The 18,965-nt window shown below is 34.7% G+C and overlaps 1 protein-coding gene across 11 annotated transcripts in view; it reads right to left on the reverse strand.

Annotated features, from left to right (window-relative positions):
• Positions 1-2,866: 2,866 nt before the first annotated feature.
• LOC123533728 (solute carrier family 13 member 2-like) overlaps positions 2,867-18,965 on the reverse strand; it is a 103,636-nt gene continuing 87,537 nt past the window's right edge. For all 11 annotated transcript variants that reach the window (XM_045315536.2, XM_045315535.2, XM_045315533.2 and 8 more), the window contains 8 exons: positions 18,519-18,647; positions 16,646-16,732; positions 15,613-15,717; positions 14,501-14,586; positions 13,536-13,669; positions 11,791-11,952; positions 9,353-9,490; positions 2,867-7,952 (listed from right to left, as the gene is read on the reverse strand). In XM_045315536.2, the coding sequence (XP_045171471.2) occupies positions 7,758-7,952; positions 9,353-9,490; positions 11,791-11,952; positions 13,536-13,669; positions 14,501-14,586; positions 15,613-15,717; positions 16,646-16,732; positions 18,519-18,647 (1,036 nt within the window). In that variant the 3' untranslated portion in view covers positions 2,867-7,757. The remainder of the gene's footprint in view (positions 7,953-9,352; positions 9,491-11,790; positions 11,953-13,535; positions 13,670-14,500; positions 14,587-15,612; positions 15,718-16,645; positions 16,733-18,518; positions 18,648-18,965) is intronic.

Below are 18,965 nucleotides of genomic sequence, written 5' to 3' on the forward strand. Positions count from 1 at the left end.
GGCAGTTACTTGCGGAGAACAGGTTTATAATGTACATAATCAATGAACACTGGTGCCTTAACATAACTGAAATACTGTTGAAAAACAGTCGTTAAACCCAAAACAAACAAACAAAAACATAGGACTTGTGTTGGTCATATTTTTCCCTGCTTCGAAACTAAATTCTCTCCATTGCGTACTTTCAATGCATTAAGGCTATTTAGATTTCGTTGCGGTCGCAAAACGAACAAGCAAATTCGATAAATTGGTATCCCCCGCCGAGAGGGCTTGTGGTGAGGAATGGCAAAAAGTTAAGGATGTTACCAAGAAGCAAATAATTTCATTGAAAATGAATTTTTTTTGCGGGGGATGGGTGGTGCGGCGGGGGGTGGGGGGCAGCGGGGGTTACTAGGTGAGAGTACAAAATCTCACATGTTGATTATAAATATTGATGGAAAATTAAAACTGATGAAAAAAAATGGGTTGGAGATGGGGATGTATGATCGGGGTGGTGGGCAATAAAAAGGAATGATTTTTTTTTGGGGGGGGGGGGGGGGAGGGGGGGGGGGGTGACCAAGGCAAGGTGGGGTTCAGGTGTGGGTACAAAACTTCACATGTTTATAATAAATTTTCATGGAAAAGAATGAAAGAAGTTTAATGAAATTCTACCAATTGGTTGGTTTGTTATGTTTTTAAACTATTAAGAGGCAATAACTCTGAGGAAAATTGACCAATTAAAAAAAAATGACAGGCATCATCTAAGTATGTCGGTTCGTATTTATTTCAAGTTTCATGAAATTCTATCAGCTTATTACTGAGAAATGGCTGCAGACGTGGATTTTTCATTAAATCAAGGGCAATAACTCTGAGGGAAATTGACCAATCCAAAAAAAAAAACAGGACGGGCATCATCGCAGTATGTTGGTGCATGATTATTTCAAGTTTCATTAAATTCTACCCGATACTTACAGAGAAATGACTGCGGACGGACAGTTTTGGGCATTTTTCATTAAATCAAGGGCAATAACTCTAAAGGAAATTGACCAATCAAAAAAAAAACTTGACGGGCATCATCGCAGTATGCTGGTTCATGTTTATTTCAAGTTTCATGAAATTCTACCAGCTAGTTACTGAGGAATGGCTGCGGACGGACGCACGGACTGATGGACTGACGGACGGACAACGCCATTTCAATACCCGCTCCCGATTTCATCGGCGAGGGATAATAAAGACTTATTGAACTTTTAGTATGTTATAACAAACATATTGTTTTAAACGTAGCCAATTCTTCAAAACTGTCAAAATGTTTAGGACTAAACGGAAACAATATATTCTTCAACAGGAAGTAGAAAAGAACATAATTATGTAGAGACCGTACCATAGCTCTTCGCATACTTTGATTTTTCAAACTAAAGTGATTTTTACAAGTGCACCGGTTACGATAAAAATGTAAACAACGGACTCTGTCTATGAAACTTTGAAATGAATGAATGACAGTCGATCTTAGTCATAATACTGATTGACAGTGAATGCTAATGACTCCATGTGTTGCAGAAAGGTATTTAGTTTGTAACTGTAATTTCCCATCAATTGAATTCCTCTCAAAACTGGTAAAATAATTACTTATATTTGGACAAAACTCACGGTCTTTGCCGTTCGACAGCTGCAAAAAGGGCAAATATAAAATATTCAGTGTAAGTAATATTTCACTGGTACTACCAGTTAGTAAGTTCATACTCTGAACAACACGTCAGAGAAATTTGGGCAGATTTGACCAATTATGACGTTGGCAGCATTAGATTATATTTTTTCTTTACACAAAAATTGCCGTTAGATAACAAAGCGAATACGCTTCCAGTTCACGCAACGTAATACAGCAATTAAACTACATAGCTATTACCTACTGCTGTTATAGGGAAGTGGTAGAGTGTCTGCCTTAGGTGTGAGAGGTCCTGGGTTCAATTCCCAGTTAGAGCTTTACTATTTAGATTGTGCTAAAGCATAGTTTTGCTGTTAACAGACTGTTCCAGATGTTCTAAATTTTTAGCACACAGTATCATGGATCATTATTTAGCAATCCAGATCAAAGTTGAATGATAAATCAAATGCACCCAGTTAGAAAATATTAACTATATTATGTCCCTTTGATGTTTATGCTCTCCATGTTCAAGAAGAGTTACATTTCCTTGATCACAAAATTTTCGTTAACATGAAAATATTAAATGCTCGTAACTCCACACTTCTGGTTAAAATATTGTCTATATTTCTGTTTTTGAGAAATATATGAACATTTGTCTTCATTTCAAAGCTTTTTAACTTCAAACCAATGATTTGAAAAACTTAGGTACTATCTCTAAATTATGTAAGATTTATGAACAACAAACTATTTACATTTTTTTTATCTTTTATTTGCTTTGTTCATGATAAAGCGCTCGTGCTTGAATAAACTATTCATGCTTAAACAAAACATGCATTGCTTAAAACAAGCATTCGTGCTTGATTCCTCTTTATTGAAATGTGAAACAAAAAGCACCTTTTGATAACAAAACAAAACAAAACCACAAGAATGTGAAGTTGTTAGAACGTTATCGTTCAGACTAGCAATGACCTGATTTTTGCCTCTTAAGGTGGTGGACCTGTTATGACACTCGGCATTTTCCGTATGATTACGTACTCTCATTATACACTTCGGCATTTTTCGGACGTAAATGTAAGCCTAAATGAACGCGCTAGTGACTTTCCGTAAAAATCCGAGGAATGCCGAAAACAGCATATAAAGAATACGTGATAGGCCAGTTACCATAACGGGTCCACTACCTTTAAGTTAATATTTGATCCACCAAATCAGTAACAAAAATTTTCGCAGGGTACGGCTTTATTTTGCAACATCAAGATATAAGATACATACAATTTAAAGCTCAGTCATGTGTGGTAGTAAGAACAGATCTTTATTCATGTCAATTTAATGGCCAAAAATATATTTTGGTTGCGAAATGTTCAGACTCTTTTATTTATAATTGATAAATAGCAATACTTCCTTAAAATTTTATAACAAAACCCGTAGTTCGTGGGTTCGAGCCTTGCTGAAATCACAACTACACCCCGTATAACACTAGTATTGTTTCTTTTAACTCAAATGAAACTAGTATCAGTACTCTAATTTTTTTCACGATCAATTACAAAATAATCGAAATATCTTAAACATTTAAAAAGTCACTCTCACCACTTCGAGTTCTTTAAAATGGCGTATAATATTGATAACTTTTTCTAACAGCTAAAGAGAAATCAAAGAAAATCCTTGTTATGGACAGGGTGGATCAAACAATAGTGTTTTAATTAAAGCGAGCATGAAAATCCGCACCATACCATCTACTTTTAGCAAAATTAAGCATACTGTCGACAAGAAACCTTTCAAAAAAGATTACATCGTTTTCACATAGTATGAACTATTATAAATACTTTTGGTCCTATTCTAAAGCTGGATTTATGCATTTTTGTATGTACAAAACAACCCAGAAACCAACTGCATTATGTAATGATTCTTATAAAATGTACACTATGTCAACGATGTAAAAATCTAAAATGTGAAAAATATCTCTGTTCGTCACTCATAAATCAGCAGTGACATTCACAAGCCTTTTCCACATGCCCGGATCAGAGAAATTTCACATGCAGGGTGAATTAACAAACCACTGTGGATTCAGTGTGCAATAATCCAATAACGCAAAGGCGCCTAGTTAATTAAACAATCGGGCTAGCATACTTCTCAATATCTGACCGACTGTATAGGTAGGCGCCCTGCCGTAAATGGACACTAACAATACAGAAAGAAAAAAATCTGATTAAAGGTATTAAAAGTCCCAAATATCAAATTTGAAAATGTGAACAATTACTGCATATAGTGTATGTAAACATTAAGTTCAAAAGTTTGTATATATTAAGGCATGTCTACAAGAAAATCTAGCATATAAAAGACGTTCCAGTGAAAGCATAAAAATGTCAAAGGACGCCGTACATTAAAATTTTCATTCAATGATTGTCTCGAAAAAATAGAAGCCCGTTTAAATTTGTTTTTCGACTTAAAATGCATATTATAAAGAAAAAGTAATAACAGGAGCAAATGAGGTCAATTACTTCTTAACAAGATAATTAAATGGGAGATAACTTTGCAAGGAGTCTGATTCACAATGGCTACATAACATCAGATAAAATTAACTGATGACGTCACGATCAAATATAAATAGTAACATACAACATAAAACCATCAAAGACATGTTTTTGGCGATTTGCAAAGAAAAAACGAAAGTATTAACATAATTTAAAATTCATCTGTGATAGTTTCAATGTACGATTAAATGATTAGTCACACAAGATGCAATGTTTTCACCAGCGGCGCAGCCATTTGTGAAAATATCGGACTTGGCGTTCACATGAAAGATACTCTGATTTCACATATAAAACAGACACATTTCTTTTTTCTGTCATCTTTTTTACGTTCTGGACTAAATTTTATGTATTTGGCCCCGGTCGTGCAGCCAGTGAAAAAATGGTATTTTTCACTATGAGATTACTAGGTATATTTCACTGAACTTTGTAATTCACACTTTATTCAAAACCGTTTCTTTATTTCTTTCTACACAATTAACGGACTTATTGAAAATGTTGATTTAACTACCAAAAACAAAGCTCGATGTACAATGATTTGATGATCTTTTGTCACAACACCTACACTACTCTGTACAGGATTGTTTCTATATTTTTTTGCATAACACACATTAGCATAATCAGTAATGTTATGTTATTTGCATAACACATATAAATAAAAGAGTCATGTTATGCTATGTGCATAACATACATGAAGTAAATTGTCAAGCCATGTTATTTGCATAACACATGAGTTTAGTATTCATGTCATGTTATTATGCACAACACACATGAATTTAAATAGTCATATCTTTTCATAGACTTCACACACAACGGAAGTGAAATTATTGCATTGCTTTGTTTCATTAAATTGCTGCCTTAAAATAAGCCAATCGCAAAAAATCTTAAAAGAACAGACTGACTATAAAACTTCTATTTTTAGTCAATCTGGAATTTTTTTTTAATAACAAATACTAAATTCGCATAAAATCATAAATTAGTATATGACGTGATATGTAACATGTACTGTCTGCAGACGACAATTTCGATTGGCATTTCTACTGTTATCAAATTTGAGCAAATAGAGTTAAATGGTCTCTCTTTTATATAATCAACATATAATAATCAGCCTAATATGACTGGAAATACATAGAAAATAACTTGTACAGTTCGGTATGGTATTTTAGAGGAAAACAGATTCTTTAAGAAGTTTAGTACACATGAACATTAATTCGAATGTGCGCGCTTTCTTCAACATGCTGATATAACAATCAAAACTTGAAGCAGTTAAGCATATTTTCAATTTCTGAATATGTCAGGTATGAAATTTTTACACGTGCATTGTCTCCAAAAATACCAGACATTGATATAATACCTCTTTGAAATGTAACTCAAGACAAGTTGATATCCGAGCATAATTCTCTATCCTCGCACGTGCTGTTTTAGACATCAATATGATAAATTTCAAACATTCTTTAAAATGCAATGTTATATGTGTGTAAATAAGAATTCTTTAAGGTAGCGAATCTATAAAAACAGACGGTAATTTCCTTTGAATTTCGTAAGTAATTTCGGCAATGCCCGGCTGTTCATATAAGCTATATTTACGAACGAAAATACGTAATTACACGGAAATTGCCGAGTGTCAATATGGGTTCACTGCCTTAAAGTTACATAACAGGGTAAATAATTTCCATGGCAAGTAATAAGCAATTCATGTTCATGCAAATATAAACTTAGTCTATGAAACCATTAAGAATTTCAAAACTCTTTTTAAAAATTTTCAAAAAAAAAACATGAAATATTTACATACTATTGTATGATTCTGCATTCCATTGTATGCTTTATATACATATGTTGACATAGAAACTGCATGTAAATATTACAAGAAAAATTTGCATGACCAATACCCACGCCAAGATTATAATAAATATCACACACATAAATAAAGATCCAGATTATACATATATCGATCTTGGTTACAATTATACAAGCAATTTAAATCACTAAAAATCAATGAAACAGTATTTCCTGAGATAAATTCATTTGACTAACCATTTGAAATGTCAAATTATATTAGAGTGTGTGCAATATAACAATACACATCCCAACACTCATTCAAACCACAAATCGATAAAAATAGCATAAAACCTACTGTATATATATATATATATATATATGTTATTTGAGCCTTAGACAAATATCGTGTAAAGATAAGTGGAATTCAAGAGGAGAGTATCCAAATATTTATAAATAGACTTTTTTGCGAGCAATAACCATTCGTGATGGTGTTAGCGCCGGTGTGCAATCGCCGGCTCATATCTCGAAATGCTGCACCTGTTTGCTAATAACTACTGGAAAATATCGCGAAATACTACGCCAGTATGCAAATAACAACTGGCAAATATCGCGAAATACTGCACCGACGTACAAATAACAACAGGCAAATATCGCGAACTGTTACGCCAGTGTGCAAATAGCAACTGGCTGATACTGCAAAATTCTACGCCAGTGTACAAATAGCAAATGGCTAATATCGCAAAATACTACGCCAGTGTGAAAATAGCCACTGGCTAATATCGTGAACTACTACGCCAGTGTGCAAATAGCAACTGGCCAATATCGCGAACTACTACGCCAGTGTGCAAATAGCAACTGGCTGATATCGCGAAATACTGCGCCAGTGTGAAAATACTAACTTTTTGATATCGAGAACAAAAAGTTTACGTAACTGCATCAACACTTAACAAACATATCAACTACAACAAGATGACAGCATTAGTGTAGCGCTAATATTTGAACTCTTCGACTAAAGATTTCAATGTTTTCATACTTGGTTTCTGATGACTGTGATGTAAAACCACTGGCAGTCTCATTCTAACAGATTTTATTAACCTAACGCATTAAAAAAGAAGAGATGGTGAAGATGATTCGGCTAAATATCTTGATCTAGAAGAAAAAAATCAACAATATTTTGCAGGCCATATCACATATACATCTTAAGCAGTGATTAAGATTCATTTATACACATGTATAACATACACACTATTCAATTCAATTAAAGCAACCGGAAGCGCCCGTTATCAATGTAATAAGTCGTAAAAACCCATTGCAAGGAAATAACATTTTGTTTGCATGGCCGTTTATGCTCTGTGACAGTTTGTAACGTATGTAACCTTTCTAATAACGGATGTTACAACTTTTTTCATGGATAATTTGGTTATGCCATAATATTATAAGTCATGCGTTTTACCATTCTTCCATAAATATCATACATATACATTTTTGTGATGGATGTAAATACACTATAGCAGATGAAACTAGTCTTGTCACGGATGTTACATCTTCTTTCACAAATGTTTGGAATGCCATGGAGTCACGAATGTTACACATGTATAGTTCTGCCACACACGTAACGTGTTTGTCATGGAAGTTACTGTTGGGCATTGGTGTTATTGCTCTGTATCGGACATTACTCAAATAATTCATGGTTACTTTATGTTGACATATCCATGTTTATTGTCTCAAACATTTCTTCTTCATACGAGATTCCTATATTTTTATAACGATCAGTACCGTTGTTGTTACTTCGTTGATAGGTTTATTCTTTCATGAGGCTGCATAGGTTATATCATTCACGAGGCTGCATTGGTTACATTGTAACTTAAAGTATTATTTACACCAGTTATGACTTGAGTGACTCCTGAGGTTTTGTTAGATAGGAAGGCGTCGGGTATATTGCCAAGATCAAACACTGGGTAGATGAACGAGTTCAAAGCGAGGCACAATATACCCACAGATATAATGTTGATCACAAAGCCAGCTTTCATCTGCAAGGTAAAGAGACAATTGTTAAGAATGCAAAAATGCTTTCGTCTTTAAGTCATAGAACTGTGAATGTATAAAGCAAATTGATTACATTTTTTTCGTAGAAAATAATAGTAATAGGTCCATGCATCAACGATGTACTGTGAAATAATCAATAGTTGTGGGGACAAATATATGTGGATTTCTTGGCTGCCACAGTCCCCAATAAACAAAAACAAGAGCTGTCCGTAAGACAGCCCGCTCGACTTTTCTCAGTGCTTGACTCTGAATTTGAGCTTTGCCAGTAAAAAAAAATCCAAGTTAAAAAGGGGCATAACTCTGTTAAAATTAAAATTATAGTTATGAGAATTGTGTCTCCTGGTGTAGAGTTTGATAGTAAATAATTATTTTGAGTTTCAAATCAAAAGCTTTAATAGTAACAGAGATATTTGACTTTATCAAAAATTTTAACAAAAAAATCTAAGTTAAAAGGGGCATAATTCTGTCAAAATTCAAATCAGAGTTATAGGGATTGTTTCTCCTGGTGTAGACTTTGATGGTAAATAAGTATTTTAAGTTTCAAATCAAAAGCTTTGATAGTAACAGAGATATTTGACTTTATCAAAAACATTAACTAAAAATTCTAAGTTAAAAAGGGGCATAATTCTGTCAAAATTCAAACCAGAGTTATAGGAATTGTGTTTCCTGGTGTAGATTTTGATAGTAAATAACTATTTTGAGTTTCAAGTCAAAAGCTTTCATAGTAACAGAGATATTTGACTTTATCAAAAAAATTTAACACAATTTCTAAGTTAAAAAGGGGCATAATTCTGACAAAATTCAATTCAGTGTTATGGGGATATGTATTTTAAGTTTCAAGTCAATAGCTTTGATAGTAACAGAGATATTTGACTTTATCAAAAACTTTAACCAAAAATTCTAAGTTAAAAAGGGGCATAATTCTGTCAAAATTCAAACAGAGTTATGGGGATTGTTTCTCCTTGTGTAGACTTTGATAGTAAATAACTATTTTAAGTTTCAAGTCAATAGCTTTGATAGTAACAGTGATATTTGATTTTATCAAAAACTTTAACCAACGCCGACGTCGGCTTCGAGGCGAGTGCAATAGCTCTACATTTTCTTCGAAAAGTCGAGCTAAAAACAACATCTGACTTTCAAAAATTGAAGTCAACGAAATTTCGTCCATTTTTATTATTTCTCTTACTGACATGCAATATTATTGCATTACACTCCACTTGATGTAAGCTTAAAGCTAATGTGAACCACTTTTCCTGGAAAACCAGTACTTGTGTCACATGACATGTGGTGGTCGTGACCCCAGTGGGGCTGGAACTCACAACCCCCGGACTGAGAGACGGATACCGTAACAACTTGACCACCCTTCAAATTAGAATCTACTTACCATGTCAGAAACTTTCAGATATCCAGTAGAGAAAACAATTGCATTGGGAGGAGTTCCAACAGGCAACATAAATGCAAACGAGGCTGCCACCGCACAAGGAATCATAAAATACAGGGGATGTACCGCCAAGCGGATGGCCTGAAATTGAGCGTTAAGAATTAAGGATAATCAAGTACAATTTATTCTGATTTGAATGCAAACAACATTTAGAGACACTATATTTTCTACTGATCAAGTACTGTAGATACACCATTCAGATATATATATGACACGAGTTTCAGGAGAATTTTCGTAACTCACTATAAAGATTTGACGGACACATATTACACAGGTGTAAGCATTTGAATTAACTAACAAATCAATGGAAAGAGGTTTTAAGTGCCTCGTTTGTTCTCACCCCTAGAAATACCCATTAGTCATTTAAAGTCAATCATCTACAGACATACAATGGAAACCAGCTTGCAAGATTACCAGAAAGAAACAGAAAAAAAAACTGCAATGCAGATTACGAACTATATAAGTGGACAGAGTTCGTATGTACATCAACATTTAAAGTCTGAAAATTAAACTAAGGCATTTTTTGATGTTACAAATCCTTTCTTTCTGGTCTGAAACAGTCACTTAGTACAGACTCTAATTAGATGTTGCAAGAACATATTCTGTGCAGCTTAAATACTATTGACAAGTTATGGGATGAATATTAGGTACTTGCCAGTTTAAATTTCATATTTAACACGTTGATCAATACGGCTCATTTCCTCGCCCGACAACCAAAAATAGTGAGACGAAAATTATATACTAAATTACCTACAAACGGAAAGAATAGTAACGGTTAGTTACCTAGTAGTAAGAATGAGAAAAGTATCAGTAGCTTGCTGAGAAAATATCAGTAGCCTACCAGACAACAAACTACAGGTATATAGTTACTTACCAGACCATTAATAATAGGTAAAAAATTTACATATTACTCACCACACTACTAAAAATTGGTACAAAGTTACCATACTAACAACAATAGGTACAAAGTTACTCACCTGATTACCAACAAAAGGTACAGAGTTACTCCCACCTGACTATCAACAATAGGTCAAAAGTTACACATATTACTACCAACAATAGGTACAAAGGTACTCACCTGACTACCAACAAAAGGTACAAAGTTACACCTACCTGACTTCCAACAACAGGTCAAAAGTTACACACATTACTACCAACAATAGGTACAAAGTTACTCAACAGACTACCAACAATAGGTCAAAAGTTACACACCAGACTAACAACAATAGGTACAAAGTTACTCACCTGACTACCAACAATAGGTCAAAAGTTACACACCATACTACCAACAATAGGTACAAAGTTACTCACCAGACTACCAATAATAGGTCAAAAGTTACACACATTACTACCAACAACAGGTACAAAGTTACTCACCAGGCTACCAACAATAGGTCAAAAGTTACACACCATACTACCAACAATAGGTACAAAGTTACTCACCAGACTACCAACAATAGGTCAAAAGTTACACACATTACTAACCAACAAAGGTACAAAGTTACTCACAGGACTACCAACAATAGGTCAAAAGTTACACACCAGACTAACAACAATAGTACAAAGTTACTCACCGACTACCAACAATAGGTACAAAGTTACTCACCATACTACCAACAATAGGTCAAGTACAACATTACTACAACAATACAAGTACTCACCAACCAAATAGGTCAAAAGTTACACACCATTACTACCAACAATAGGTACAAAGTTACTCACCAGACTACCAACAATAGGTCAAAAGTTACACACATTACTACCAACAACAGGTACAAAGTTACTCACCAGGCTACCAATAATAGGTAAAAAGTTACTCATCAGACTACCAACTATAGGTACAAAGTTACTCACCTGACTACCAATAATAGGTAAAAAGTTACTCATCAGACTACCAACTATAGGTACAAAGTTACTCACCTGACTACCAACAATAGGTCAAAAGTTACACACCATACTACCAACAATAGGTATAAAGTTACTCACCCGACTACCAACAATAGGTCAAAAGTTACACATCAGACCATCAACACTGGTACCAAGATACCCATTAGATCACCAACAACAGGTAGAAAGTTACCTACCAGACCACCAGCATTAGTACCAAAATACCCACTAGGCCACCAACAACAGGTAGAAAGTTACCTACCAGGCTACCAACAACAGGCAGAAAGTTACACACCAGACAACAAACAATAGGTAGAATGTTATTCACCATACCACAAACAATAGATAGTAAGTTACTTATCACACTGCTAAAGATAAGCAGAAAATTACACATCTGATCACCAACAATAGATTCAAAATTACTTACTACTACAACAACAATATGTACAAAGTTACACGGAAGGCTACCAAAAAACAGGTACAAAGTTACTCACCAGACCACCAACAATAGGTAGAAAGAGTGTTGCAGTAGCAGCATTACTGGTTACATTGGTAATAGCAGCTGTGATGTAAGCCAGCAGAGCTGCGGTAAGCCAATCTGGCAGGTCGGCAAATATTGTCAGCTGATCGCTTAACCACAAAGACAACCCAGATTTCTGCAATAAAGAAAAACGCACTGTGCCTACTTCACATATTCGTACGTGGGGTGTTCAATAAGTACCCGGAAAATTGCTCTCATTTGGACAAATATTAAGTAAATGGCCCATTTTGTCTCTTTTTCTATTTTGCATTCACTAAAAATTATCTGCCATTTACCTATTTTTCAAGCTACTTTTACTTAGATCGGGTTAATATAGTGTGAACTATAATCTTTACGCCGATATCGTCAAATTTAAATGTGACATCATTAAATTCTGTGACGGTTAACATTTGAAAATCAAATGTTGAACGGAGACACAAGATAAAATATCATGTTTTGAATAAAAAGAATCAGAGAAAACAAATGCTATTCTGCGTAAGGTTAAAGGGACAATGTTATCATGAAAACAACATTTTATTGGTACGGGAGGTTTAAAAGTGGTCAGGAGAAGAGTGCCTACGACTCGCAGTTCTGACGTCAAAAGACCAACCACGTGCACAACCTAATGACCTCCTTTTTCTTCTTTTTCTTCATATGAACTTCATGAAAATCATCCTAATAATTAAGGCAATATACAGCTGCGCTATAATGGCAGGAGGACAATTTCGGCCATTCCTGAAGTGATGTTTTCACAACTTCGTCTTTTTACTTATTTAGTCGATCTCTTTTCAAACAAACATTTTTAAAAACATAAATAGGTAACTTACACTTAAAAAACGAAGTCTGGTACAAATTTAACTCAATCACCCAGCACTGTACATACTGCTACATTAATTGAATAAAATGTTTAGATATTAAACATTGTCTTGGCCTAATATATGTCATTGTTTTAATTTGTTACTACACACTTGTATTTCTCAAATTGTTCATGCAAATCACGTATAATTACCAGCATGGACATAAAAGAATACCGTTATTGTGGAGGGTCTTTAAGGTAGTTCTGCACGTTTGATAAACCGGTAGTGATGGCGTAACGTCATTTATCCGGAAAACGTAGAATAATGCCTGGATTCGGCGTACGGAAACGAAAATCAGTTTATAAGTTAAGGGCAACCCGTGAGTAAATATATCAAAATGGCACTGTTACTATCTTTCTAAAGTTAAAATATGATATTAAAACATCTTGCACGTTAAATAATTCAAAATAATGTCTTAAAATTAGCTTGAAATAGGCGGTTCACTTCAATCATAGCCAGATATCTCAAAAATAAGCACACGGACCTATACATTTTATTTCACCATATTATAGGCCATATGTTTATTAACGACTGTGAGAAGTTTCATTAAAATCTACATTGTTGAAAAATTTCTATTCGCAAAAAATGTTATGAAAATTGCGTTTTTCCCATAGACTCCCATTATGAAAATTTGCGTGAGGTCGAAATTTTTCAAATCAGTCTAGCAAAAAATTAAGCACACGACCCTATCTTTTTTATTTGCTGAATTTCCTTAGTATATTTGGAAGTTTTGAAAAATCAGGGTTTAATCAAATTCTACATTGTAGAAAAAAATTCGATCCTAACGTGCAGAACTACCTTAACCAGGGTAAGGGTTAAATCTTTTCCTATTTTCACTGACTTAACAAAATGAAAGACTTACGCTGCAGCCATCGGCAAGGGCGAATCCTCCACCCATCAGGAGCAGCACACCCCATGCCATTTTATCATTTACATATTTCCATGTCAACAAGGGAATGTAGGCATGTCTTGCTGTTAATTCGTCAGTTCTTTGAGCTGAAAAGCAAGTTGTTCTATTATTACATTAGAGTAAAGGGAAATAACTCGTTTATGTTTTAAAACACATTTGTTCTTTGGATTATATGTCACTTGTACGTCTATTTGTCATGTCTGGGTAACATACACTAATCGAATGACTTGCCGGTTAATAGTCAGAACTATTTGCTATTGACCGGAATGCCATTTTGATACTGTTTAATTATATGACATAAGAAATATGTCAAAAGTATTTTTCTCTCAATTTTAACGTAAGCCTAACAAACCAGTGTTGAACTATTCACCCCCAATTTATATAGGAGTCATGTAATAGTATGTACTGTTACTCTATGTGAAGTCCGGAAGTCGAAAACTAAAAGGTAAAACAGCTGTTGTAGATTTTCGTTATCCGCATTTTATGTGACATTTTGTAGACGCTCTAATCGGACTTCTCTATTGTTATCCAGAAGCAATGAAAAGAATCAATGACAGTACAGTGTTACTGTATCTGTGTGACCAGTAAGAACCATTACTCATGTCTTCAGTACATTTGCATTAATAAAATATATACAAAGATAGTCTGGAAGCGAAAAACGCTACGAAGAAAAAAAGGCAGATTTGGTTTGATAAAGTCCGTTCGTGAGAGTTAACGGCGAGAGTAACATCCATGATAACGCCCCTGCTACTGGCTTAAGAAGAAACTCTTTTACACATTAACAATGAATGGGGACTCTGATCCATAAGACACTCATTTCAACTACCAGGCGACTTTCTATGACCACCATATATATTGTCAGCACTTAAAGACAGCTGTTTGTATAGGCCAATCAAAACTATAAGAAGAAAACAAACCTTTTTTCTTAAGAAATGGCAAGTCACTCGGCAGCACAAACAACATCACAGACATAAATATCGCTGCTGTTGAATCTTGCACATACCTGAAGGTAAACAGATTTAGAAAGGAAATATACATGTTTAAATTACACTGGTATATAGTGAATTAAGGTGCCTCAGTAGCCGAGTGGTTAAGGTCGATGACTTCAATCCGCTTGCCCCTAACCGCTTTGAGATAGAAACCTCGTGTAGAATTCTTTCCTGTGAGGAATTTATCCAGCTGGCTTACGGGAGATCGGTGGCTCCATTCAGATGCACATTGATGATGAAATAAGACCAATAAAGGCACCTGGGCTCTTCTTCCACCGTGAAAAACTGTAAAGTCGGCATATGAACTAAAATTGTGTCGGCGTGACGTAAAACCCAACAAAAACAAAAATAAAAATATAGTTATTCACTGTATTTATCATTCACTCATGTGTGTTGCACGTATTAAACTTATACTGTAACACTTCACTGTATCAACAACATTATCTGCATTTGACGTGTTGCCAAATCAGTTACACAGTCACGGAATCAATAGCTTATTTACGCTCACGCAGCACTTTCACTTTAACCATTATGTTTTGTTGCACAATCTACACTATTAGTACATTTTGTTTCATATTTGTAGCCGTTCGAAGCATAGCCTCAGCGACCCTAACCTTTATCTTGCTAAATTTCTAAAATGGACTGGTCTATCATTCAATTTTGGCAGTACCATTTATTATTCGAAGGGGTGTTCACTGAAAAATTACTGTCCGAACAGCGAACAGTGCAGACCATGATCAGCCTGCACGGATATGCAAGCTGATCATAGGCTGCACTGTTCGCAAAGAGTGACTCACTTTCCACCAGCAGGCTTAAGGCTAAACGTCCTCGAGTGCATTCACCCCCGTTTCTAGGGGTAATTCGCGCTCGTCGGAATGTGGTCCGAGACCCAGCAAAGTAATGTACTGTTTTAGTCTTTTTCTTCCGTACGCATGAGGCCATGCGTTCTTCTCTATTATCTAGATGGCTTTATATTCATTAGTTAAATGGCTATAAAAGTCAAAATGTTTGATAAAGTAATGTAAATGTAATGATCATACCTTTCTGGAAACAGTTTTCCCCAGCCTGGCATGAAAACTGGATTGCGCATAATCCACAGAAGTGCTAACATTACAAAATCACAAAGAACAACCTTCTCCGCAAAGCTAAAATATACCGTGTCATATTAAAACAAGTGAAAGAAATTAAAAACCATTGACATATAAAGTTACTGTAAAATCATTTAATTTCGTGGGCATGAAATTTCGTGGTTTTGGTCAAAATGTCAATTTCGTGGGGATGTGAATTCGTGGATTTCAACTTTGGAACATAAAATGAATGGGAATTTCATTTGTTCGTTGGGATTAAATTTTGTGGATTGACTCAGCAACGAAATCCACGAAAATTAGTCCCCCACGAAAATTAATGATTTCATAGTAGTTAATCAAAACAGAAGAACAATGTATCGCAGCAAAGGAAACCTTTTATATCAGCGTTTAAAATTTTATTAATGCACTATACATCAAAAACGGAAATTCAAATAATTATAAAGCCCGCTCGCTTCGCTCAGATCTACAGACCGGGGGCTGTGGGTTCGATCCGAAGGCGAGTCATATGTTCTCAGTGGCGACATGATAAACGACATTGTGTCTGGAATTATTCGACCTACGCCTTTGATTTATATAGAGAAGTTTGTATTTACTTGTGGTGTACTATTTAGTACTGATACACAATTCAGGAACATTGATTAGACTAACTGTCCTTCGTTACATAACTGAAAAACTATTGAATAACAGCGTTACCTTTAAAATACTCAAACAAGTAATTCTCAGAAAACTAAATTCAGATAAGTTTCTGCTGATTTTTTAAAAATTTAAATCCTTTATAGTACAGGCAAAAATATCATCTGGTCACAGTTGTCTTTGAACAGATGTTGGTTCAAAATTAAAATTATTTGTTATGGAGGTATACATGGCTGACACCTTAGTATTTTCACGACTCAAACTAACAATATGAATAGACAAGAAACTTTCATTATACTAAAGAGAATTTCTTATTCATACATGTACTAGAGTTAATATATACTGAATATACCTCATTGGGCCGAGTCTGTGATATTCGTGTCTGAGGTGAACTTTGACAGCACTGTAATCATCATCAGACTTCACACAACACAAGCACCTGTAATGATACAGAAATACATAACCATGTGTACCCGGAATCCGACTGCAAACAACAAAACACCTGTAACGATACAGAAATACATAACCATGTGTACCCGGAATCCGACTTCACACATCAAAACACCTGTTTAAGGTATAGGTCCATGTTTCGGAGAAAAAAGTTTGAAATTCATCAAATCATAGAAAGGAAGCATTGTTTTACATGAAAATTTAACAGCGTATAAAACATATATATTATTCTACAAAACCATTGTCAATTTACTTATATTCTGGTCCAGTGCCTAAATCCGGACACTTTTGGTGGTTTTATGACGATAACTTTGCATTTCGAAACTGCACGTACATCACATTTCAAATGTATAATTTTAGGTTCTTTATAAATCTCTATGCAAAACATCAAAATCGTATATTGCTGATTTCATCATAAAAAAGTCATCCAAAGCGGACCAATAAAAGCTGTCAAAATCGATCTTCAGAGTGCTTAAATATTCGGACACTATTTCGGTATCAAATGCAACGAATCAGTGCACCAAAAAATAACAATGAACACGACTCTGTTTGAAACAAAGCAGTCAGATTCAGTCCTGTAAATGTATACAGACATCTCCATTCGATTGAAGTTTTATTACTGTAAATCAAGTGTTCATGTGGACTAGTTTCTAATTTAATGTATAACTGCCAAATATAACAGTAGTATAATACGAAATAATATCTCTCTTAGCGAAAATTAATGTTTACAGCTATCTTTACCCACATGCAGATTCTGTTGCTGTCGTTATACTTTTTGACGCATCTATGCACTATAATGACGCCGCGCAAATTTAATCTTATGAATTACTTCCCTCGTCTGCAAAATGCTGGCATTTTCTTCTCTGTTGAATTAATTATTATATAACAGAAATCGGTTAAATTTCTTAATTAAATTCTGAGGGTAGTACAGAATTCTAAGAATGTTTTACATCAGTTTTGATCAACTAAGAAAAAGAGGCAGAATGTTTTCGAGATCATTATATTAGTACCTCGTCGCACCTCAGATAACTGGCGTGCGCTGTATGACGTCATGCCCCACGATACAAAAAGTTTACTTTAAGCGGTGCGGATATTTGAAGGTAATTTTCTCTGGAAATATTTACATTCACACACTATTGTTGACAACTGGTCGTCAAAGCGTTCGTCTTCGACGATCTTATTCATTCCAGTAAAAAATCACGACCGTAAAGCGTGTTTTAACGGTGTCCGAAATTTTAAGCACCGTCCGGATTTAGACACTGGACAAGTATGTATTGAATTCCGGAAAGGGGCTGCATGAAGGGGGCACACTTCTGGACAGTTCAGCGCCTTTAAAAACTCACCATTTTATAAAAGTTGTAACATGTCTTCATTTTGATGCATTTGCAACATCGTGCGAGTGTTTAAACTTTACATAACCAGGTAAAACATCGTTTTTGACAATTGTTTACATTTATTTCTTTACAAACGGCATTCTTATTTAAAGGGGGACAATTCATTAAGAATATTTTAAATATCCAACTTTGTGGGACAGAACAGTAAAACATGTATTGGACAGATAAGATGTTTGTCAAGATGCTGTTCATTTACTAAAAAAATAAATCTGTTGTTTTGTGATATACTGCTAAACCTTAATTGTAATATTTTGACTACCTACCTGGTTAAATGTTCAAGAATACAGCTTGGCTGGTGAGTGTACACCAACATGAAATATAAATTTTAGAACTTTTCCACAGCTCGAGCAAAACATGCTTGTAAAACTAAGGATTACTTACTTTTTACGAAGAGCATAAATTTGTAACCATATCCAAGTTGCAATGAACACGATTAAAGACAATGGGATGCCGACGACAAGCCAGTTCGCAAACGTTATTGCCGACGGTATATTATACTCGTTATAGAGTCTGAAATAGAAGAGAGCGAAAGATGAGCACATGTCGTGAAATATTATGTTTAACTATTCAATTCAATTTCAAAGCATACAGAGGCGTGAAACCGAAAGAGGTCAAAGTTCATACAAAGAAAAACGGTAGAAAGACCTCTTTTGTTTTCATTCCTCGAGAAGTATTCAAACATTTTGGTTAAGTCATTTGAAATATACAATATAAATATACGAACTGAAAACCTATCACTATTTATTTACCTTCAGTTTTTGGTATGGAATTTTCCCTTTTTTTCCGACATGAAAACTTTTTATACACGCAAACAATGCGTTTAATGCA

Source organism: Mercenaria mercenaria, chromosome 12 (genome assembly GCF_021730395.1).
Source record: "Mercenaria mercenaria strain notata chromosome 12, MADL_Memer_1, whole genome shotgun sequence".
Classification (NCBI taxonomy): Eukaryota; Metazoa; Mollusca; class Bivalvia; order Venerida; family Veneridae; genus Mercenaria; species Mercenaria mercenaria.